This window comes from Patagioenas fasciata, chromosome 35, assembly GCF_037038585.1.
Source record: "Patagioenas fasciata isolate bPatFas1 chromosome 35, bPatFas1.hap1, whole genome shotgun sequence".
NCBI lineage: Eukaryota > Metazoa > Chordata > Aves > Columbiformes > Columbidae > Patagioenas > Patagioenas fasciata.
In genome coordinates, this window is record NC_092554.1 from 2810425 (window position 1) to 2832701 (window position 22277).

Genomic DNA, 22277 nt, shown 5'->3' on the forward strand with positions numbered 1-22277 from the left:
TGAGAACGCTCCCAAGGCTCCGCCCACCTCCACGGCGCAGCCAATGAGAAGGAAAGGGCGGGGCGCGGTGCTGTGTGAGCCGCGCCCCCTTCGGCGGCGGCGCAGCCAATGAGGGAGAAGGAAGGAAGGAAAGGGGCGGGGCGCGGGCGCTCTCGCGAGGGGCGGGAGGGATCGCGCAGGTTCTCGCGAGAGTTGGCGGCGGGATGGGAGCGCCGAGGTGAGGCCGCTTTTGGGGGGGGGGAACCGGGAATGGACCCCAGAACCGGGGGGGGGGGGGAAGGGGGGTCCGACCCCGGGGAGGGGGGGGCTCTGGCCACGCCCCTTCCGGCCCCCCCTTGGCAACCACGGCCGTTTTAAGGGCCCTTAGCAAAGGTCCCCCCACCCCCGGTGTGCCACGCCTACCTGTGACGTCATCTGGGGTCTGGGGACCCCCCCCTTGTGATTTTATGGGGGGGGAACTGGGGCTTGGGGGGGGCACCTGGGGTCAATGGGGGGAACGGGGGGCTTTCGGGGGGCACCTGGGGACAAGGGGGGAATGGGGGGATTTGGGGGTCCTGGGGTGGCTTATGGGGGGGTTTGGGGTTTGTGGGGGGGGTAACAGGGATTTGGAGGTGGGGGGGGGGTCTCAGTATTTGGGTGTTCGGGTGGCTCATGGGGGGGGTGGGGTTTGGGGGGGGTAACAGGGATTTGGGAGGCGGGGGGTCTCAGCATTTGGGTGTTTGGGTGGCTCATGGGGGGGGTGGGGTTTGGGGGGGGTAACAGGGATTTGGGGGTGGGGGGGTCTCAGTATTTGGGTGTTTGGGTGGCTCATGGGGGGGTGGGGTTTGGGGGGGGTAACAGGGATTTGGGGGTGGGGGGGGGTCTCAGCATTTGGGTGTTTGGGTGGCTCATGGGGGGGGTGGGGTTTGGGGGGGGTAACAGGGATTTGGGGGTGGGGGGGGTCTCAGCATTTGGGTGTTTGGGTGGCTCATGGGGGGGGTGGGGTTTGTGGGGGGGTAACAGGGATTTGGGGGGGGGGGTCTCAGTATTTGGGTGTTCGGGTGGCTCATGGGGGGGTGGGGTTTGGGGGGGGTAACAGGGATTTGGGGGTGGGGGGGTCTCAGTATTTGGGTGTTCGGGTGGCTCATGGGGGGGTGGGGTTGGGGGGGGTAACAGGGATTTGGGGGTGGGGGGGTCTCAGTATTTGGGTGTTCGGGTGGCTCATGGGGGGGGTGGGGTTTGTGGGGGGTAACAGGGATTTGGGGGTGGGGGGGGGTGTCTCAGTATTTGGGTGTTTGGGTGGCTCATGGTGGGGTGGGGTTTGGGGGGGGTAACAGGGATTTGGGGGGGGGGTCTCAGCATTTGGGTGTTTGGGTGGCTCATGGGGGGGTGGGGTTTGGGGGGGGTAACAGGGATTTGGGGGTGGGGGGGTCTCAGTATTTGGGTGTTTGGGTGGCTCATGGGGGGGTTTGGGGTTTGTGGGGGGGGTAACAGGGATTTGGGGGTGGGGGGGTCTCAGTATTTGGGTGTTTGGGTGGCTCATGGGGGGGGTGGGGTTTGTGGGGGGGTAACAGGGATTTGGGGGTGGGGGGGGTCTCAGCATTTGGGTGTTTGGGTGGCTCGTGAGGGGGGTGGGGTTGGGGGGGGTAACAGGGATTTGGGGGTGGGGGGGGTCTCAGTATTTGGGTGTTCGGGTGGCTCATGGGGGGGTGGGGTTGGGGGGGGTAACAGGGATTTGGGGGTGGGGGGGTCTCAGTATTTGGGTGTTTGGCTGGCTCATGGGGGGGTTTGGGGTTTGTGGGGGGGGGTAACAGGGATTTGGGGGTGGGGGGTGTCTCAGTATTTGGGTGTTCGGGTGGCTCATGGGGGGGGTGGGGTTTGGGGGGGGTAACAGGGATTTGGGAGGGGGGGTCTCAGTATTTGGGTGTTTGGGTGGCTCATGGGGGGGTGGGGTTTGTGGGGGGTAACAGGGATTTGGGGGTGGGGGGGTCTCAGTATTTGGGTGTTTGGCTGGCTCATGGGGGGGTGGGGTTTGTGGGGGGGTAACAGGGATTTGGGGGTGGGGGGGTCTCAGTATTTGGGTGTTTGGGTGGCTCATGGGGGGGGTTTGGGGTTTGTGGGGGGTAACAGGGATTTGGGTGTTTGGGTGGCTCATGGGGGGGTGGGGTTGGGGGGGGTAACAGGGATTTGGGGGTGGGGGGGTCTCAGTATTTGGGTGTTCGGGTGGCTCATGGGGGGGTGGGGTTTGGGGGGGGTAACAGGGATTTGGGGGTGGGGGGGTCTCAGCATTTGGGTGTTTGGGTGGCTCATGGGGGGGTGGGGTTTGTGGGGGGGGGTAACAGGGATTTGGGGGGGGGGGGTCTCAGTATTTGGGTGTTTGGGTGGCTCATGGGGGGGTTTGGGGTTTGTGGGGGGGTAACAGGGATTTGGTCTCAACATTTGGGTGGCACATGGGGGGTGTTGAATTTTCGGGGGGTTCCTGGGGGAGTTATTGTCACCCCCCCCCGTTGTGACCCCCCCATTGTCCCAGATGCCCCGTCACTGCTCCGCCGCCGGCTGCTGCACCCGCGACACCCGGGAGACCCGAAACCGAGGGATCTCCTTCCACCGGTGGGTGCCCCCGCGCCCCCCTCGGGGGACCGGACCCCCCCACTTGGCCCCTTGGTTCACCCCCAAAATGCTTTCATTGAGGGGGGTGTTCTCCCTACTTCCTGCCTTGGGATTTTATTTGGGCTGGCCTAGGTGTGCCCCCCTTAGCAATGGTTTGGCCCAAGTGTCCCCCCCACCTTAAGCAATGGTTTGGCCCAGGTGTCCCCCCACCTTAATGGTTTAGCTCAGGTGTCCCCCCCCCACCTTTAGCAATGGTTTGGCCCAGGTGTCCCCCCCCACCTTTAGCAATAGTGTGGTCCAGGTGTGCTTTCCCCCCCATAGCATTGGTTTGGCCCAGGTGTCCCCCACCTTAATCAATGGTTTAGCTCAGGTGTCCCCCCCACCTTTAGCAATGGACTGGCCCAGGTGTCCCCCCACCTTTAGCAATGGACTGGCCCAGGTGTCCCCCCACCTTTATCAATGGTTTGGCCCATGTGTCCCCCCACCCTAAGCAATGGTTTGGCCCAGGTGTCCTCCCCACCTTTAGCAATGGTTTGGCCCAGGTGTTTTCCCCCCCCCTTAGCAATGGTTCCCCCCACCTTTAGCAATGGTTTGGCCCAGGTTTCCCCCCCCTTTAGCAATGGCTTGCCCCAGGTGTCCCCCCACCTTTAGCAATGGGCTGGCCCAGGTGTCCTCCCCACCTTTAGCAATGGTTTGGCCCAGGTGTTGTTTTCCCCCCCCTTAGCAATGGTTCCCCCCACCTTTAGCAATGGTTTGGCCCAGGTCTCCCCCACCTTTAGCAATGGTTTGGCCCAGGTGTCCCCCCACCTTTAGCAATGGACTGGCCCAGGTGTCCCCCCACCCTAAGCAATGGTTTGGCCCAGGTGTCCTCCCCACCTTTAGCAATGGTTTGGCCCAGGTGTCCCCCCACCTTTAGCAATGGACTGGCCCAGGTGTCCCCCACCTTAAGCAATGGCTTGGCCCAGGTTTCCCCCCACTTAACAATAGGTTGGCCCAGGTTTCCCCCCCCTTAGCAATAGGTTGGCCCTCGTGTCTTCCCCCCCTTAGCAATGGCTTGGCCCAGCTGTCCCCCCACTTTTACCAATGGTTTGGCCCAGATGTCCCCCCACCTTTACCCATGGGCTGGCCCAGGTGTATTTACACCCCCCCCCCCTCAACTCCCCCATTCTCAGAATGGTTCAACCCCCATCCCCTTCCCCTGAGCCTCCCCAGACCGCTCCATTTGCAGACATGGGGGAGCCTTCACCCATCCAACCTCCCAGAAAACCACCCGGGGGGTGCAATTTGAAGCCCCCTCTTCACCGCTCACCCCTGTGCGTGTCCCCCCGTGTCCCCCCCAGGCTCCCCAAGAAGGACAACCCCCGGCGGGCGCTGTGGCTGGAGAACAGCCGGCGCCGCGACGCCACCGGCGAGGGTCGCTGGGACCCGGCCTCCAAGTACATCTACTTCTGCTCCCAGCACTTCGAGAAGAGCTGCTTCGAGATAGTCGGCTTCAGGTCAGCTAACGAGGGGCTTAACGAGGTGCCCCCCACCGCTTACACCAGCCTAATTAATGGCACACCCCCCCTGCTTTGATTTCCTCCAGGCATGGGGTTGATTGGGCTGTTCCCCCCCTCTATGTGTGGGAATGGTTTGGTCCACCCCGCCTCCACCTCAGTTTCCCAGCTGGGGGTGCCACCCCCACCTTGTTCATTCTGGGGGTCCCCAGGACTTTGGTGTCCCCCCCACCTTTAGCAATGGTTTGGCCCAGGTGTCCCCCCACCTTTAGCAATGGTTTGGCCCAGGCGTCCCCCCACCTTTAGCAATGATTTGGCCCAGGCATCCCCCCACCTTTATCAATGGTTTGGCCCAGGTGTCCCCCCACCTTTATCAATGGTATGGCCCAGGTGTCCCCCCACCTTTATCAATGGTATGGCCCAGGTGTCCCCCCACCTTTAGCAATGGTTTGGCCCAGGTGTCCCCCCACCTTTAGCAATGGTTTGGCCCAGGTGTCCCCCCCACCTTTAGCAATGGTTTGGCCCAGGTGTCCCCCCACCTTTAGCAATGGTTTGGCCCAGGTGTCCCCCCACCTTTAGCAATGGTTTGGCCCAGGTGTCCCCCCCACCTTTAGCAATGGTTTGGCCCAGGTGTCTCCCCACCTTTAGCAATGGTTTGGCCCAGGTGTCCCCCCCACCTTTATCAATGGTTTGGCCCAGGTGTCCCCCCCACCTTTATCAATGGTTTGGCCCAGGTGTCCCCCCCACCTTTATCAATGGGCTGGCCCAGGTGTGTCCCCCCCCCTTAGCAATGGTTTGGCCCAGGTGTCCCCCCACCTTAAGCAATGGTTTGGCCCAGGTGTCCCCCCACCTTAAGCAATGGTGAGCACCTGCTCACCCCCATGTGTTGGGCCCCCACCTTGTTCTTATCGGGGGGTCCCCCGGACTTTGGGGGGGCACAAACCTTTGGGGGACCCCCCCAGTAAGGTCCCCCTGACCCCCATTTCCCCCCCCCAGTGGTTACCACCGCCTCAAGGAAGGCGCCGTCCCCACCGTCTTCGAGTCGGCCACCCCCAGACCCCCCCGGGCCGCCAAACTGAAGCCCCCCCCGCCTGACAGTGACCCCCCAAAGCCACCTCGGGCCACCAAGAGGTGGAGGTGAGTCCTGGATTGATGGGGGGGGTGACACAGGGTGCTGCTGTTTCATGGGGGACAGCGGGGTGAGCATGAGCCAGCACTGGGCCCTTGTGGCCAGGAGGCCAATGGGACCTGGGGTGGGTTAGAAGGGGGTGGTCAGTGGGTCAGAGAGGTTCTCCTGCCCCTCTGCTCTGCCCTTGAATAAAGGGTTTAGTTCAGATACTATCATGATATACTGGGGGAACATATATGTATATAATATATAGAGAGCCATAGCACCCTGAGAGCGCCTGATCTGGGAAGCTAAGCAGGGTCGGCCCCGGTCAGTGCTTGGATGGGAGACCGTGTATATACACCCATAGCACCCTGAGAACCCCTGGTCTGGGAAGCTAAGCAGGGTCGGCCCCGGTCAGTGCTTGGATGGGAGACCACAGGAAGGCCGATGGGACCTGGGGTGGGTTAGAAGGGGTGGTCAGTGGGTCAGAGAGGTTCTCCTGCCCCTCTGCTCTGCCCTTGAATAAAGGGTTTGGTTCGGATACTACCAGGATATACTTGGGGAACATATATATATATATATGAATATATATAATGATTGATCTCATCTGATCTGGGAAGCTAAGCAGGGTCGGCCCCGGTCAGTGCTTGGATGGGAGACCACAGGAAGGCCAATGGGACCTGGGGTGGGTTAGAAGGGGTGGTCAGTGGGTCAGAAAGGTTCTCCTGCCCCTCTGCTCTGCCCTTGAATAAAGGGTTTAGTTTAGATACTATCAGGATATATTGGGGGAACATATATGTATATATAATACATAGAGAGCCATAGCACCCTGAGAGCGCCTGATCTGGGAAGCTAAGCAGGGTCGGCCCCGGTCAGTGCTTGGATGGGAGACCGCTCATATACACCCATAGCACCCTGAGAACACCTGGTCTGGGAAGCTAAGCAGGGTCGGCCCCGGTCAGTGCTTGGATGGGAGACCACTCATATACACCCATAGCGCCCTGAGAATGCCTGGTCTGGGAAGCTAAGCAGGGTCGGCCCCGGTCAGTGCTTGGATGGGAGACCACAGATATACACCCATAGCACCCTGATAACACCCCGGGGGGGGGATTGCACCGGCTGATCTTTTGGGCTCCTTCCCACCCCCTGACATTATTCTCTGCCTCCTTATACAGACGAGACCCCCCGGACCCCCCATTCCCCGACGTCTCCTGCTTCCCCGGCGAAACCGAAGACCCCGCCGCCCCCCCCGCCGGCGACCACGGCGGCGTCCCCGCCCTCCCCGGCCCCTCAGGCGCCCGCGGTCCCATCCCGGACGGCCTTTTGTCACCTGTAGGCGACGAGGACAGCACCCCCACGCCCTGCGCGGCCCCGGCGCGGCCGGCGTCGCCGTCTCTGTACATGCTGCGGTTGCCCCCTCCGGCCGGCGCGTACATCCAGAGCGAGCACAGTTACCAGGTGGGCAGCGCGTTGCTCTGGAAGCGCCGCGCCGAGGCGGCGCTGGACGCGTTGGACAAAGCGCAGCGGCAGCTCCAGGCCTGCAAACGGCGCGAGCAACGCCTGCGATTGCGCCTCCTCGAGCTGCAGCGCGAGCGCCGGGGGGGAGCTGAGCACCGCAGGGGCATCAGCAAGGCCATGGGTGGCTCCGCTGAGCACCCGTGTGTCCCTGGGGAGCCCACATGTGTCCCCACCAAGCTCCAGTGTGACCCCATTGAGCCCCCATGTGTCCCCACCATGCTCCGGTGTGACCCCATTGAGCCCCCATGTGTCCTTGGAGAGCCCCAGGGTGTCCCCACTGAACCCCCTTGTGTCCCTGGGGAGCTCCGGGGTGTCCCCATTGAGCCCCCATGTGTCCTTGGAGAGCCCCAGGGTGTCCCCACTGAACCCCCTTGTGTCCCTGGGGAGCTCCGGGGTGTCCCCACCGAACCCCCGTGTGTCCCTAATGAACACCTGTGTGTCATTGGAGAGCCCCAGGGTGTCCCCAGCGCACCCCCTTGTGTCCCCACCGAACCCCCGTGTGTCCCTAATGAACACCTGTGTGTCATTGGAGAGCCCCGGGGTGTCCCCAGCGAACCCCCATGTGTCCCCACCGAACCCCCGTGTGTCCCCACTGAACGCCCGTGTGTGCCTGGTGAGCCCTGGGGTGTCCCCACTGAGCCCCCTTGTGTCCCCACTGAACCCCCACATGTCCCTGATGAGCTCCCATGTGTCACTGGAGAGCACCAGGGTGTCCCCACTGAACTCCGGGGTGACCCCATTGAACCCCCATGTGTCCCCACTGAACCCCCGTGTGTCCCTGGGGAGCCACGGGGTGTCCCCACTGAACCCCCATGTGTCACTGGGGAGCTCCGGTGTGTCCCCACTGAGCCCCCATATGTCCCTGGAGACCCCTGGGGTGTCCCCACTGATCCCCCATGTGTCCCCCTCAGTCCCCGGGGTGTCCCCAAGGAGCCCCCATATGTCCCTGGAGACCCCCGGGGTGTCCCCACTGATCCCCCATGTGTCCCCCTCAGTCCCCGGGATGTCCCCAAGGAGCCCCCATATGTCCCTGGAGACCCCCGGGGTGTCCCCACTGATCCCCCATGTGTCCCCCTCAGTCCCCGGGATGTCCCCAAGGAGCCCCCATATGTCCCTGGAGACCCCCGGGGTGTCCCCACTGATCCCCCATGTGTCCCCCTCAGTCCCCGGGGTGTCCCCAAGGAGCCCCCATATGTCCCTGGAGACCCCCGGGGTGTCCCCACTGATCCCCAATGTGTCCCCCTCAGTCCCCAGGGTGTCCCCAAGGAGCCCCCATATGTCCCTGGAGACCCCTGGGGTGTCCCCACTGATCCCCCATGTGTCCCCCTCAGTCCCCGAGGTGTCCCCAAGGAGCCCCCATATGTCCCTGGAGACCCCTGGGGTGTCCCCACTGATCCCCCATGTGTCCCCCTCAGTCCCCGGGGTGTCCCCAAGGAGCCCCCATATGTCCCTGGAGACCCCCGGGGTGTCCCCACTGATCCCCAATGTGTCCCCCTCAGTCCCCGGGATGTCCCCAAGGAGCCCCCATATGTCCCTGGAGACCCCCAGGGTGTCCCCACTGATCCCCAATGTGTCCCCCTCAGTCCCCAGGGTGTCCCCAAGGAGCCCCCATACATCCCCACTGATCCCCCATACATCCCCACTACTCCCCATAGCGTCCCCACAGAACCCCCATTACCGGGGGACCCCCAACCACCCGGTACCACCGGCGAATGTCACCGTCCCGCTACCACCGCCCAGTGTCACCGTCCCACAAAGCCTTGTAAATAAAGAATGTCACCTTTTCTAGGAAAACTGATCCTGGGGCGGGGGGGTTTAATCCGGTGGCGGTCGCTCCCTGGGGTGGTTCTATAGGGGGTTCTATAGGTTGAGCTTCCCGTCCAAGATGGCGTTGAAGGTGTGGAGGGTGAGGGGGACGTAGGAGGCGGCGCGGTCGTCGCGGATGAAGAGGGGGTCGGAGATGGCGCCGGGGTCGAAGCCGTCGCGCACCAGCTGCGTCTTGCGCTGCTTGAATGTCCCTGTCACCTCCAGGGCGTCCTGGGGACGGGAGGGGGGACCTTGAGACTGTCGTTGGGATGGGGGACCTCGAAACTGGCATTGGGAATGGGGGGAACCTGAAACTGTCATTGGGATGGGGGACCTCGAAACTGGCATTGGGAATGGGGGGACCTGAAAATGTCATTGGGATGGGGGACCTCGAAACTGGCATTGGGAATGGGGGGACCTGAAAATGTCATTGGGATGGGGGACCTCGAAACTGGCATTGGGAATGGGGGGACCTGAAACTGTCATTGGGAATGGGGGGACACTGAAACTCATTGGGAACTGGGGAGGCATTGAAAGTATCATTGGGAATGGGGGGACCTGAAACTGTCATTGGGGATGAGGGGACGTTGAAAGTGTCTTTGGGAACTGGGGGGCATTGAAACTGTCATTGGGAATGGGGAGTATTGAAACTGTCATTGGAAATGGGGGGACACTGAAACTCATTGGGAACTGGGGAGGCATTGAAAGTATCTTTGGGAATGGGGGGACCTGAAACTGTCATTGGGGATGGGGGGACATTGAAACTGTCATTGGGAAAGGGGGGCATTGAAACTGGCATTGGGATGGGGGACCTCGAAACTGTCATTGGAAATGGGGGGGGGCTGAAACTCATTGGGAACTGGGGAGGCATTGAAAGTGTCATTGGGAATGGGGGGACCTCAAAACTGTAATTGGGAATGGGGGGAACCTTGAAACTGTCATTGGGAAAGGGGGGACCTGAAAGTGTCATTGGGAATGGGGGGACATTGAAACTGTCATTGGGAATGGGGAGTATTGAAACTGTCATTGGAAATGGGGGGCATTGAAACTGTCATTGGGAATGGGGGGGACACTGAAACTCATTGGGAACTGGGGAGGCATTGAAAGTATCATTGGGAATGGGGGGATCTGAAACTGTCATTGGGGATGGGGGGAACCTTGAAACTGTCATTGGGAATGGGAGGACCTGAAAGTGTCATTGGGAACTGGGGGGCATTGAAACTGTCACTGGGATGGGGGACCTCGAAACTGGCATTAGGAATGGGGGGACACTGAAACTCATTGGGAACTGGGGAGGCATTGAAAGTATCATTGGGATGGGGGGACCCGAAACTGTCATTGGGGATGGGGGGGCGTTGAAACTGTCATTGGGAATGGGGGGGATATTGAAAGTGTCATTGGAAAGTGGGGGGACCTTGAAACTGTCATTGAGAATGGGGGGACACTGAAACTGTCATTGGGAACTGGGGGGGACTGAAACCGTCATTGGAAATTGGGAGGGGACCCCAAAACAATCAATGGGAGCTGGGGGGACCACGAAACCATCTTCGGGAACTGGGGGGACACTGAAACTGTTATTGGAAACTGGGGGGGCATTGAAACTGTCATTTGGAATGGGGGACACTGAAACTATCATTGGGAACTGGGGGGGCATTGAAACTGTCATTTGGAATGGGGTCACTGAAACTGTCATTGGGAACTGGGGGGGCATCGAAACTGTCATTTGGAATGGGGGACACTGAAACTGTCACTGAGAACTGGGGGGACCCTGAAACCATCACTGGGTGCTGGGGGGAGACCCCGAAACCGTCATGGGGAAGTGGGGGGACCTTGAAACCGTCATGGGGAGCTGGGAACCGTCACCGGGAGCTGGGGGGGGACCTTGAAACCGTCACCAGGAGCTGGGGGGGACCCCGAAACCGTCATGGGGAGCCGGGGGCTGACCTGGATGCGCAGGAAGCGCGGTGCGGCGTAGGCGGGCAGCGCGGCGCTGGTGACGCCGTAGAGATGTTTGCCATCGAAGGCTTGGCCGGCGCGCAGGCGGACGGCGGCCATGCCACAGCGGCCCTCGCACCCTGCGGGCAACAAGGAGATGTTTGGTGGCCACCAGGACCATTGTGGTGGCCCAAAATGCCACCAGACGCTTGGTTTGGGTCACCGTGTCCCATTCTGTTCTTGGTGGCCATGGGACTATTGTGGTGACCCAACCAAGTCCCAGTCTGTTCTTGGTGGCCATGGGACCATTGTGCTGGCCCAACCGAGTCCCATTCTGTTCTTGGTGGCCATGGGACCATTGTGCTGGGCCAACCGAGTCCCATTCTGTTCTTGGTGGCCATGGGACCATTGTGCTGGCTCAACACGCCACCAGACGCTTGTTTGGGGCAACTGAGTACCATTCTGTTCCTGGTGGCCACCAGGACCATTGTGGTGGCCCAACACGCCACCAGATGCTTGTTTGGGGCAACTGAGTCCCATTCTGTTCTTGGTGGCCACGGGGCCATTGTGGTGACCCAACCAAGTCCCATTCTGTTCTTGGTGGCCATGGGACCATTGTGCTGGCCCAACCGAGTCCCATTCTGTTCTTGGTGGCCACCGGACCATTGTGCTGGCTCAACACGCCACCCGACGCTTGTTTGGGGTAACTGAGTCCCATTCTGTTCTTGGTGGCCACCAGGACCATTGTGGTGGCCCAACACGCCACCAGATGCTTGTTTGGGGCAACTGAGTCCCATTCTGTTCTTGGTGGCCACGGGACTATTGTGGTGACCCAACCAAGTCCCATTCTGTTCTTGGTGGCCATGGGACCATTGTGGTGGCCCAACACGCCACCAGACGCTTGTTTTGGGTGACCAAGTCCCATTCTGTTTTTGGTGGCCACCAGGACCATTGTGGTGGCCCAACACGCCACCAGATGCTTGTTTGGGGCAACTTAGTCCCATTCTGTTCTTGGTGGCCATGGGACTATTGTGGTGACCCAACCAAGTCCCATTCTGTTCTTGGTGGCCATGGGACCATTGTGCTGGCCCAACACGCCACCAGACGCTTGGTTTGGGTGACCATGTCCCATTCTGTTCTTGGTGGCCACGGGGCCATTGTGGTGACCCAACCAAGTCCCATTCTCTTCCTGGTGGCCATGGGACCATTGCGCTGGCCCAGTCGAGTCCCATTCTGTTCTTGGTGGCCATGGGACCATTGTTGTGGCCCAACCGAGTCCCATTCTGTTCTTGGTGGCCATGGGACCATTGTTGTGGCCCAACCGAGTCCCATTCTGCTCTTGGTGGCCACCGGGACCATCACCCCAAAGGCTCCGACTCACCCGGCACGGTCACGCCATAGACGTTGACCTCCTGGATGAAGCTGACGTTGGCCAGCGTGGCCTCCACCTCTGTCGTGGCCACGTTCTCGCCTTTCCACCTGGAGAAGAGAAAGGACGGAGCCATGAGGGGACATGCGGGTTGGCGGGTGACACCGTCCCCCTCACAACACCCAGGTGAGGTGACACAGGAACCAGGGTTGGAAGTGGCAGAGGAGGAGACTCCACAACCCCCCTGGGCACAATATCCCAGGTGTGGGGTTACCAGGGCAGAGCAGAGGGGCAGGAGAACCTCTCTGACCCACTGACCACCCCCTTCTAACCCACCCCAGGTCCCATTGGCTTCCTGTGGTCTCCCATCCAAGCACTGACCGGGGCCGACCCTGCTTAGCTTCCCAGATCAGGCACTCTCAGGGTGCTGTGGCTCTCTATATATTATGTACATACATGTTCCCCCAGTATATCCTGATAGTATCTAAACTAAACCCTTTATTCAAGGGCAGAGCAGAGGGGCAGGAGAACCTCTCTGACCCACTGACCACCCCCTTCTAACCCACCCCAGGTCCCATTGGCTTTCCTGTGGTCTCCCATCCAAGTGCTGACCGGGGCCGACCCTGCTTAGCTTCCCAGATCAGGCGTTCTCAGGGTGCTATGGCTGTGTATACCATATATATACATACATATATATGTTCGCCAAGTATATCCTGACAGTATCTGAACTAAACCCTTTATTCAAGGGCAGAGCAGAGGGGCAGGAGAACCTCTCTGACCCACTGACCACCCCCTTCTAACCCACTCCAGGTCCCATTGGCCTTCCTGTGGTCTCCCATCCAAGCACTGACCGGGGCCGACCCTGCTTAGCTTCCCAGATCAGATTAGATCAGTCATTATACATATACATATATATATGTTCCCCAAGTATATCCTGACAGTATCTGAACTAAACCCTTTATTCAGGGGCAGAGCAGAGGGGCAGGAGAACCTCTCTGACCCACTGACCGCCCCCTTCTAACCCACCCCAGGTCCCATTGGCCTCCTGGCCACAAGGGCCCAGTGCTGGCTCATGCTCACCCCACTGTCCCCAGGACCCCCAGGTCCCTTTTCGCTGCTCTCCAACAGCTCATTCCCCAATTAAACCGGAACATGGGGTTGTTCCTACCCAAATTCAAAACTCTACCCCCGAGTTACCGGAAAGTGTCTCCCACTCGGTCCTGGAAGTAGACGAATCCCTCGCGGTCGATCATGAGGAGGTCGCCGCTGTTGAAATAGGCGTCGCCTTTCACCAAGACGTCCCTCAAGATCTTCTTCTCTGTCTTCTGGGCGTCACCCATGTAGCCGTGGAACGGGGTGCTCTTGGTGATCTTGAGGACCAGGAGCCCCGTGTCACCTTTGGGAGGGGAGGAGAAGGTTGGAGGTTGAGCGGTGACCACACATGAACGTGGTCGTGTCCCCCCAGGTTTCTTCATGGTGCCTTCCAGCCACCAAGATGATGGTGATAAGGACCCAAATGGCCATGGTGAGGCCGAGCTCTATTTACCAGGGTGCACGGGGATGCAAAGACCTCGCTCATCACGGACGGGTTCGTCCTCTTCCACGTTGTACTCGATCAGCTCATAGGGAGTGAAACGCTGGTGGGACAAAGGGAGAGAGCGGTTGGTAGAGGACAAAAGACTTTGCCGCCGCGTCGCCGCTCGTTTGCTAATTGTTCTTTATATTTAAATAAGGTTGAATTGGATGGATCTGCGTTGATGAAGCTCATCGCGTTCTTTCAAGTCAAAACATGTGAGGGGGTGCCAAGAGCTACAATTGGGGGAAAAGTCTAATTTTTGGAGGTTTTGCTCAACACTTGGGTGGTCGGGGAGTGAGATGTGACACGGAATGGGGCTTTTGTGGGGTGATGGGGGCGTTCGGGTCACCACGGATGCTCCAAAACTGGATGTGGAGTCTACGCCGTTGAGTCCATGCCGTTGAGTCTACGCCATTGGGTCAAGGCCGTTGGGTCAAGACCATTGGGTCAAGGCTGTTGAGTCAAGGCCATTGGGTCAAGGCCGTTGGGTCAATGCCATTGGGTCAAGGCCGTTGGGTCAACGCTGTTGAGTCAAGGCCGTTGGGTCAAGGCCATCGATTTAAGGCCGTTGGGTCAAGGCTGTTGAGTCAACGTCGTTGAGTCCAGGCCATTGAGTCTACGCCATTGGGTCAAGGCCGTTGGGTCAAGACCATTGGGTCAAGGCTGTTGGGTCAAGGCCATCAGGTCAAGGCTATTGGGTCAACACTGTTGAGTCAAGGCCGTTGGGTCAAGGCCATCGATTTAAGGCTGTTGGGTCAAGGCTGTTGAGTCAACGCCGTTGAGTCCAGGCCATTGAGTCAACGCTGTCGAGTCAACACCGTTGGGTCAAGGCCGTCGGGTCAAGGCCATTGGGTCAACATCATCGAGTCAAGGCCATTGAGTCAATGCCGTTGAGTCAAGGCCATTGGGTCAAGGCCGTTGGGTCAAGGCTGTTGAGTCAACGCTGTTGAGTCCAGGCCATTGAGTCAACGCTGTCGAGTCAACACCGTTGGGTCAAGGCCGTCGGGTCAAGGCCATCAGGTCAAGGCCATTGGGTCAACATCATCGAGTCAAGGCCATTGAGTCAACGCCGTTGAGTCAAGGCCATTGGGTCAAGGCCGTTGAGTCAATGCCGTTTAGTCCAGGCCATTGAGTCAACGTTGTCGAGTCAATACCATTGGGTCAATGCCGTTGGGTCAAGGCCATCAGGTCAAGGCCATTGGGTCAACGTCATCGAGTCAAGGCCATTGAGTCAACGCCGTTGAGTCAAGGCCATTGGGTCAAGGCCGTTGGGTCAAGGCTGTTGAGTCAATGCCGTTGAGTCCAGGCCATTGAGTCAACGTTGTCGAGTCAATGCCGTTGGGTCAATGCCGTTGGGTCAAGGCCATCAGGTCAAGGCCATTGGGTCAACGTCATTGAGTCAAGGCCATCATGTCAAGGCCATTGAGTCAACACCGTTGGGTCAAGGCCGTTGGGTCAACACTGTTGGGTCAAGGCTGTTGGGTCAACGCCATTGAGTCAACGCTGTTGGGTCAAGGCTGTTGGGTCAAGGCCATCGGGTCAAGGCCGTTGGGTCAAGGCCATTGAGTCAAGGCCATTGGATCAACGCCGTTGAGTCTACGCCATTGGGGCAAGGCCATTGAGTCAAGGCCGTTGAGTCAACACTGTTGTTGAGTCAACGCTGTTGTTGAGTCAACACCGTTGTGTCTATGCCATTGAGTCAAGGCCGTTGGGTCAAGGCCATTGAGGCAAGGCCATTGGATCAACGCCGTTGGGTCAAGGCCATGGGGTCAATGGAGTTATTGAGTCAACAACTCAACGCTGTTGTTGAGTCAACACTGTTGAGTCAAGGCTGTTGAGCCCCCATTGGCCAAGGAGATATGGATGCAAAGAGATCGCGCTTGTGCATCCACCCAACATGACGGGCACATTGGCGTCTCCAGGGCCGTCACCATTGTCACCACCACAAGGACGGTGTCCCGGACACCCCGCTCTTACCATCAACCCAACTTGAGATGTTCTCCCAAGTCACCAACGGTCTCCCCAATGCACCAATGTCCCCCCAAAGGTTTGCACCCCATCACCACCGCGGTCTCACCTTAAGGAAGACGTTGGACCTGCCAACGGCGCCGATCTTCCCGGTGTAGTTGATGAAGCCGGTGTTGCCCTCGGTGGCGCCGTAGAACTCCCAGATGGCAATGGGCCCGAAGCGCCACAGGAACTCGCGCCACACGTCCGCCCGCATCCCGTTGCCCAAGGCCATGCGCACCCCGTGCTCGCGGTCATCGGGGCGCTGGGGGGTGACAAAGGGAGGGACCATCTCGCCACGGCTGTGATTTCACCCCATGGGGTGGTGTGGGGCTGGGGGGACCTCACCTTGGGCGCGTTGCAGAGGTAGCGCATCAGCTCGCCCACGTATTGGATGACGGTGACGTTGTAGCGGCGACAGTCGTCCCAGAATTGGGAGGCGGAGAATTTGGTGCGTAGGACGCAGGTGGCTCCTGTGGGGACACGGGGGTGGTTACCCTTCCGTCCGTCTGTCTGTCCGTCCCCACGGTCACCCTTCTCCTCCTGTCTTCTTCTCATCCACCTCTTTCCTCTGCTCCGTAAAGCGGCTGTCTGTCCATCTCAGGTGTCCACCGTCTGTCCATCCCTCACTCACCCGTGGACACAGCTTCCTCCCTCCTGTCATCTTCTTCGCTCTCCCCGTACATTTCTCCACGTATCCACACATCCACCCATCTTTCCATCCATCCAGGTGTCTGTCCGTCCGTCCATCCATCCATCCATCCATTCATCCACATGTCTGTCCATCCATCAATCCACTCACCCATCCATCCAGGTGTCCGTCCATCCATCCATCCATCCATCCATCCATCCATCCATCCATCCACCCATCCGGGTGTCCATCCACCCATCCACCCAGGTGTCCGTCCATCCATCTATCTCTCCATCCATCCCAGTGTCCACCAGTCCCTCCGTCTGTCCATCCAGGTGTCCGTCCATCCATCCATCCATCCACCCACCCACCCACCATGCAGGTGTCCATCCATCCATCCATCTATCCATCCACCCACCCAGGTGTCCATTCACCCATCAATCCAGGTGTCCGTCCATCCATCCACCCATCCATCCATCCATCCATCCATCCATCCATCCACCCACCCACCCATCCAGGTGTCCATCCACCCATCCATCCATCTATCTTTCCATCCATCCCGGTGTCCACCAGTCCCTCCATCTGTCCATCCAGGTGTCCATCCATCCATCCACCCATCCAGGTGTCCATCCATCCATCCATCCATCCATCCATCCAGGTGTCCGTCCATCCATCCATCCATCCATCCATCCATCCACCCACCCGCCCATCCATCCACCCATCCAGGTGTCCATCCATCCATCCATCCATCCACCCACCCATCCAGGTGTCCGTCCATCCATCCATCCATCCATCCATCCATCCATCCATCCATCCATCCATCCGTCCATCCATCCATCCACCCACCCACCCACCTAGGTGTCCATTCATCCATCCCACTGTCCACCTGTCTATCCCTCCACCCCCCAGGCTGTCCACCCACCCACCCACCCACCCCCCGGGCCCCTCCCACCCCCGCAGCACCCCCTACTGACCCGGAGGTGTGGTCCATACCGAGCTCGAAGCACCCGCCCACCCCGATGAGCAGCCCGGCCGAGTGATAGAGCGGCAGCGTGGTGTAGATCACGTCGTCGGCCCGCAGGCCGCACAGCCGCCCCAGGTTGGCCACCATCATCAGCTTCATCTCCGTGATCACCGCGGCCTTCGGAAGCCCTGGGGGTGGGAGAACCTCTCTGACCCACTGACCACCCGTTTCTAACTTTGGGTGCCTGCCCTGCAGCTGCTGGCACTTTCAGGGCCAATTTTGTCTATTTTGCGTTATTTTCTCTATTTTATTATTAATAAAACATTGTTAATTTTCCCAACTCTTTGTTCTTTCCCTCCTAATCACCTGAATTTAGTGGGGAGGGGGTGGTTAACAAAACACCCCCCGTGGTTTATTGTCACCGTGCAATCAAACCTTGACGACGTTGGAGAAGAACCCACCCACGGGTGCCAGGGCACCCAAGCCCTTGTCTGGCTCACCGGTGGTGCCGGAGGTGAAGATGTAGAGGGCGGTGGAGCTGGGGGTGACGCCGGCGCGGTATTGGGGGTCGACGGGCTCGGGGGGCTCGTCCTCGATGTCCGGGAGCAGCGGTTCCACGCCGGGTGTGGGCGACGTGGAGCTGAGGTAGAAGACGCGGACGCCATCGTGGTGAAGATCCGGCAGCACCTCCTCCACGGCCGCACGGAGCTCTGCAGGGACACGGAGGGACGGGGAGTCAAGGTCAAGGGCAAAGCGGGGGACGCAAGGGGTGAGGGTGGGCACCATGGGGACCCTAAAGGGGGAGTGTGGGCAGAGGGTACAGACAGTGATGTGTGCAAACACACGTACAGACACACGTACAGACACACGTGAAGACACTGACACGTGTGCAAACACTGACATACATGCAGACACACGTACAGACAGTGACATATGTACAGACACTGACACGTGTGCAAACACTGACATACATGCAGACACACGTACAGACGGTGACACACGCGCAGACACACGTGCAGACAGTGACATGTGTGCAAACACATGTACAGACACATGGACAGACACACGTACAGACACTGACACGTGTGCAAACGCTGACACGTGTGCAAACATCGACACATGTGCAAACATCGACACGTGTGCAAACATCGACACGTGTGCAAACACCGACATACATGCAGACACACGTACGGACACTGACACACGTGCAGACACTGACACACGTGCAGACACACGTGCAGACAGCGACATGTGTGCAAACACATGTACAGACACACGTACAGACACTGACATATGTGCAGACACTGACACGTGTGCAGACACGTGTACAGACACTGACACGTGTGCAAATACTGATGTGTGTGCAAACACCGACACATGTGCAAACACATGTGGAGACACTGACACGTGCAGACACTGACACATGTGCAGACACATGTACAGACACTGACACATGTGCAGACACATGTACAGACACTGACACATGTGCTAACACTGACATACATGCAGACACATGTACAGACACTGACACACGTGCAGACACACGTACAGACACCAACACACATGCAGACACATGTACAGACACTGACACACGTGCAAACACATGGACAGACACTGACACACGTACAGACACGGACACATGTGCAGACACTGACATACTGGCAGACACACGTATAGACACGTGACATACATGCAGACACATTTACAGACACTGTCACATATACAGACACTGACACACGTGCAGACACACGTGCAGCGACATGTGTGCAAACACACGTACAGACACACATACATACACAGACACACATGCAGACACACGTACAGACACTGACACACATGCAGACACACGTGCAGACAGTGACATGTGTGCAAACACACGTACAGACACGCGTACAGACACCGACACGTGTGCAAACACTGACCTACATGCAGACACACGTACAGACACTGACACACGTGCAGACACCGACACGTGTGCAAACACTGACACGTGTGCAAACACTGACACATGTGCAAACACCAACATACATGCAGACACACGTACAGACACTGACATATGTACAGACACTGACACACGTGCAGACAGCGACATGTGTGCAAACGCATGTACAGACACACGTACAGACACTGACATACATGCAGACACACGTGCAGACACTGACACACGTGCAGACAAACGTGCAGACAGTGACATGTGTGCAAACACATGGACAGACACATGGACAGACACAGACACACGTGCAGACACCAACACGTGTGCAAACACCGACACACATGCAAACACCAACATACATGCAGACACATGTACAGACACTGACACACGTGCAGACACACGTGCAGACAGTGACATGTGTGCAAACACACGTACAGACATACATACATACACAGACACACATACAGACACACGTACAGACACAGACACACGTGCAGACACACGTGCAGACAGTGACATGTGTGCAAACACACGTACAGACACCAACATACATGCAGACACACGTACAGACACTGACATATGTACAGACACTGACATATGTGCAGACACACGTACAGACACACATACATACACAGACACACATACAGACACTGACATATGTACAGACACTGACACACGTGCAGACACACGTGCAGACAGTGACGTGTGTGCAAACACACGTACAGACACCAACATACATGCAGACACACGTACAGACACCACCATATGTACAGACACCACCCTATGTACAAACACCCCCACGCGCCCAAACACCCCCACGCGCCCAAACACCGCGCGTCACCTCCCCCACCCCCACCCCCCCCTCCCCCCCCTCACCGGGGGTGCTGATGAGCCGCGCGGCCCCCGCGGCGGCCACCGCGTGCCGCAGCGCCGCTCCGCGCGCCCCGCTATTGACGCACGCCATGGGGCAGCCCAGCTTGGCCAACGCCAGCCAGCACCACACGTAGGCCGGGCCGTTGGGCAGCAGCACCGCCACGGCACGGCCCGGCCGCAGCCCCAGGCGCCGCAGCAGCACGCGGGCGGCTCGGTCGCTCCGAGCATCCACGTCCCCGTAGGTGTAAACCTCCTCCTGGAAGCGGAGCAGAACCCGGCGCGGCCGGCGCCGCGCGTGGGAACGGAACACGTCCAATAGAGTGAGCGGCGGGTGGCGGTGTAGCCGGTAGTGACACCGAAACCCAGAACAGGCGGCCACGGCGAACGCGGCGAGGTCCCGAAACAAGAAGGGGGCGAAACGGGACGTCGCCCCCCATAATAACAGCGCGAGGGCTGCCAGCCACGCCAGTGCTGTCACCGCCATTGTCACCGAGGCCACCGCGGGGACAAGGTCCGGTCGGGTGAACCTTTGCCCCGGGAGTGTGGGGAGTGTTGTTTGGTTTCTTGGCTGGGTTGTGATTGATTTGGGTTTAATTGGGGGTGTTGGGTATTGGGCTGTGGGAGGGGAGCGGTCAGGAAGGACGGACGGACGGACGGGAGGGTTGGATGGATGTGTGTCTGTCCCTGCACCCTCCAGGTGTCCCCAGCCATCTCCATGGGACCTCAACATCTCCAGGTGTCCCCAACATCTCCTGTGTCCCCAACATCTCCAAAGGACCCCAACATCTCCAGGTGTCCCCAACATCTCCATGGGATCCCAACATCACTGTGTCCCCAACATCTCCAGGTGACCCCAACATCTCCATGGGACCTCAACATCTCCAGGTGACCCCAACATCTGTGTCCCCGGCATCTCCAAAGGACCCTAACATCTCCAGGTGTCCCCAACATCTCCAGGTGACCCCAACATCTCCATGGGATCCCAACATCACTGTGTCCCCAACATCTCCTGTGTCCCCAACATCTCCAGGTGTCCCCAACATCTCCAGGTGACCCCAACATCTCCAGGTGACCCCAACATCTGTGTCCCCGGCATCTCCAAAGGACCCCAACATCTCCTGTGTCCCCAACATCTCCAGATGTCCCCAACATCTCCATGGGATCCCAACATCACTGTGTCCCCAACATCTCTGGGTGACCCCCAAACATCTCCTGTGTCCCCAACATCTCCATGGGATCCCAACATCTCCAGGTGACCCCAGCATCTCCAAGGGACCCCAACATCTCCTGTGTCCCCAACATCTCCAGGTGACCCCAGCATCACTGTGTCCCCAACATCACTGTGTCCCCGACATCTCTGGGTGATTCCAACATCTCCTGTGTCCCCAACATCTCCAGGTGACCCCAACATCTCCATGGGACCCCAACATCTCCAGGTGACCCCAGCATCTCCAAGGGACCCCAACATCTCCTGTGTCCCCAACATCTCCAGGTGTCCCCAACATCTCCAGGTGACCCCAACATCTCCATGGGATCCCAACATCACTGTGTCCCCAACATCTCCTGTGTCCCCAACATCTCCAGATGTCCCCAACATCTCCATGGGATCCCAACATCACTGTGTCCCCAACATCTCCTGTGTCCCCAACATCTCCAGGTGACCCCAACATCTCCATGGGACCTCAACATCTCCAGGTGACCCCAACATCTGTGTCCCCGGCATCTCCAAAGGACCCCAACATCTCCTGTGTCCCCAACATCTCCAGATGTCCCCAACATCTCCATGGGATCCCAACATCACTGTGTCCCCAACATCTCTGGGTGACCCCCAAACATCTCCTGTGTCCCCAACATCTCCAGGTGACCCCAACATCTCCAGGTGTCCCCAACATCTCCATGGGATCCCAACATCACTGTGTCCCCAACATCACTGTGTCCCCGACATCTCTGGGTGATTCCAACATCTCCTGTGTCCCAAACATCTCCAGGTGACCCCAGCATCACTGTGTCCCCAACATCTCCAGGTGTCCCCAACCATATCCAGGTGACCCCAACATCTCCTGTGTCCCCAACATCCCTCAAAGTCCCCAATGAGTATCCCCCACTGTCCTCAAATGGGGTGGGACAACTCATGTCCCACCTGGGGGGTGACAAACTTGAGGCTCAAAGTCCCCAATGAGCGTCCCCCACTGTCCTCGAGTGGGGTGGGACAACTCATGAGGGGGGGGGGACACACACGGTGACGTCACAAAAGGAGAAGGTCCCACCGAGATTCGAACTCGGATCGCTGGATTCAGAGTCCAGAGTGCTAACCATTACACCATGGGACCGGCCAGCGCGGATCCCTCCGCCGCTCCCCACACCCCTGCGCGCCCCCTCCGCGCTGCAAAAAGTCCCTGATTGCGGCGGGGGGGGGACACGAAATGGGGGTCCCGGGGGGTCCCACGCAAGGAAATGGATCCTGCGTGA

The 22277-nt window shown here is 58.9% G+C and overlaps 2 protein-coding genes and 1 non-coding gene across 3 annotated transcripts; 1 reads left to right on the plus strand and 2 right to left on the minus strand.

Moving 5' to 3' along the window:
* Positions 1-142: 142 nt before the first annotated feature.
* THAP7 (THAP domain containing 7) lies at positions 143-8498 on the plus strand. The gene is made up of 5 exons (XM_065859640.2): positions 143-217; positions 2510-2589; positions 3930-4085; positions 5082-5222; positions 6372-8498. Exons 2-5 carry the CDS (start codon positions 2510-2512, stop codon positions 8482-8484), a joined length of 2490 nt encoding a protein of 829 aa, XP_065715712.1. The 5' UTR covers positions 143-217; the 3' UTR covers positions 8485-8498.
* SLC27A5 (solute carrier family 27 member 5) lies at positions 8496-20335 on the minus strand. The gene is made up of 10 exons (XM_065859648.2): positions 19812-20335; positions 17503-17712; positions 17032-17190; positions 15756-15880; positions 15478-15672; positions 13371-13461; positions 13022-13220; positions 11837-11934; positions 10465-10595; positions 8496-8751 (listed from the first exon to the last, which is right to left on the minus strand). Exons 1-10 carry the CDS (start codon positions 20290-20292, stop codon positions 8575-8577), a joined length of 1866 nt encoding a protein of 621 aa, XP_065715720.1. The 5' UTR covers positions 20293-20335; the 3' UTR covers positions 8496-8574.
* A 1731-nt stretch (positions 20336-22066) lies between these two features.
* On the minus strand, positions 22067-22138 carry TRNAQ-CUG (transfer RNA glutamine (anticodon CUG)). Its single transcript has one exon. It is a non-coding gene; the product is annotated as a tRNA-Gln (tRNA).
* Between the last annotated feature and the right edge of the window lie 139 nt (positions 22139-22277).

Excerpts from the sequence above, each read along its gene's own strand:
- SLC27A5 (XM_065859648.2), bottom strand. The coding sequence starts at position 20,292 with ATGGCGGTGACAGCACTGGCGTGGCTGGCAGCCCTCGCGCTGTTATTA. Across the intron at positions 17,191-17,502 it reads CTTCACCTCCGGCACCACCG|GGCTTCCGAAGGCCGCGGTG; the intron begins GTGAGCCAGACA and ends TCCCACCCCCAG. Across the intron at positions 8,752-10,464 it reads CGCGCTTCCTGCGCATCCAG|GACGCCCTGGAGGTGACAGG; the intron begins GTCAGCCCCCGG and ends TCCCGTCCCCAG.
- THAP7 (XM_065859640.2), top strand. The coding sequence starts at position 2,510 with ATGCCCCGTCACTGCTCCGCCGCCGGCTGCTGCACCCGCGACACCCGG. Across the intron at positions 2,590-3,929 it reads CGAGGGATCTCCTTCCACCG|GCTCCCCAAGAAGGACAACC; the intron begins GTGGGTGCCCCC and ends TGTCCCCCCCAG. Across the intron at positions 4,086-5,081 it reads TTCGAGATAGTCGGCTTCAG|TGGTTACCACCGCCTCAAGG; the intron begins GTCAGCTAACGA and ends TCCCCCCCCCAG.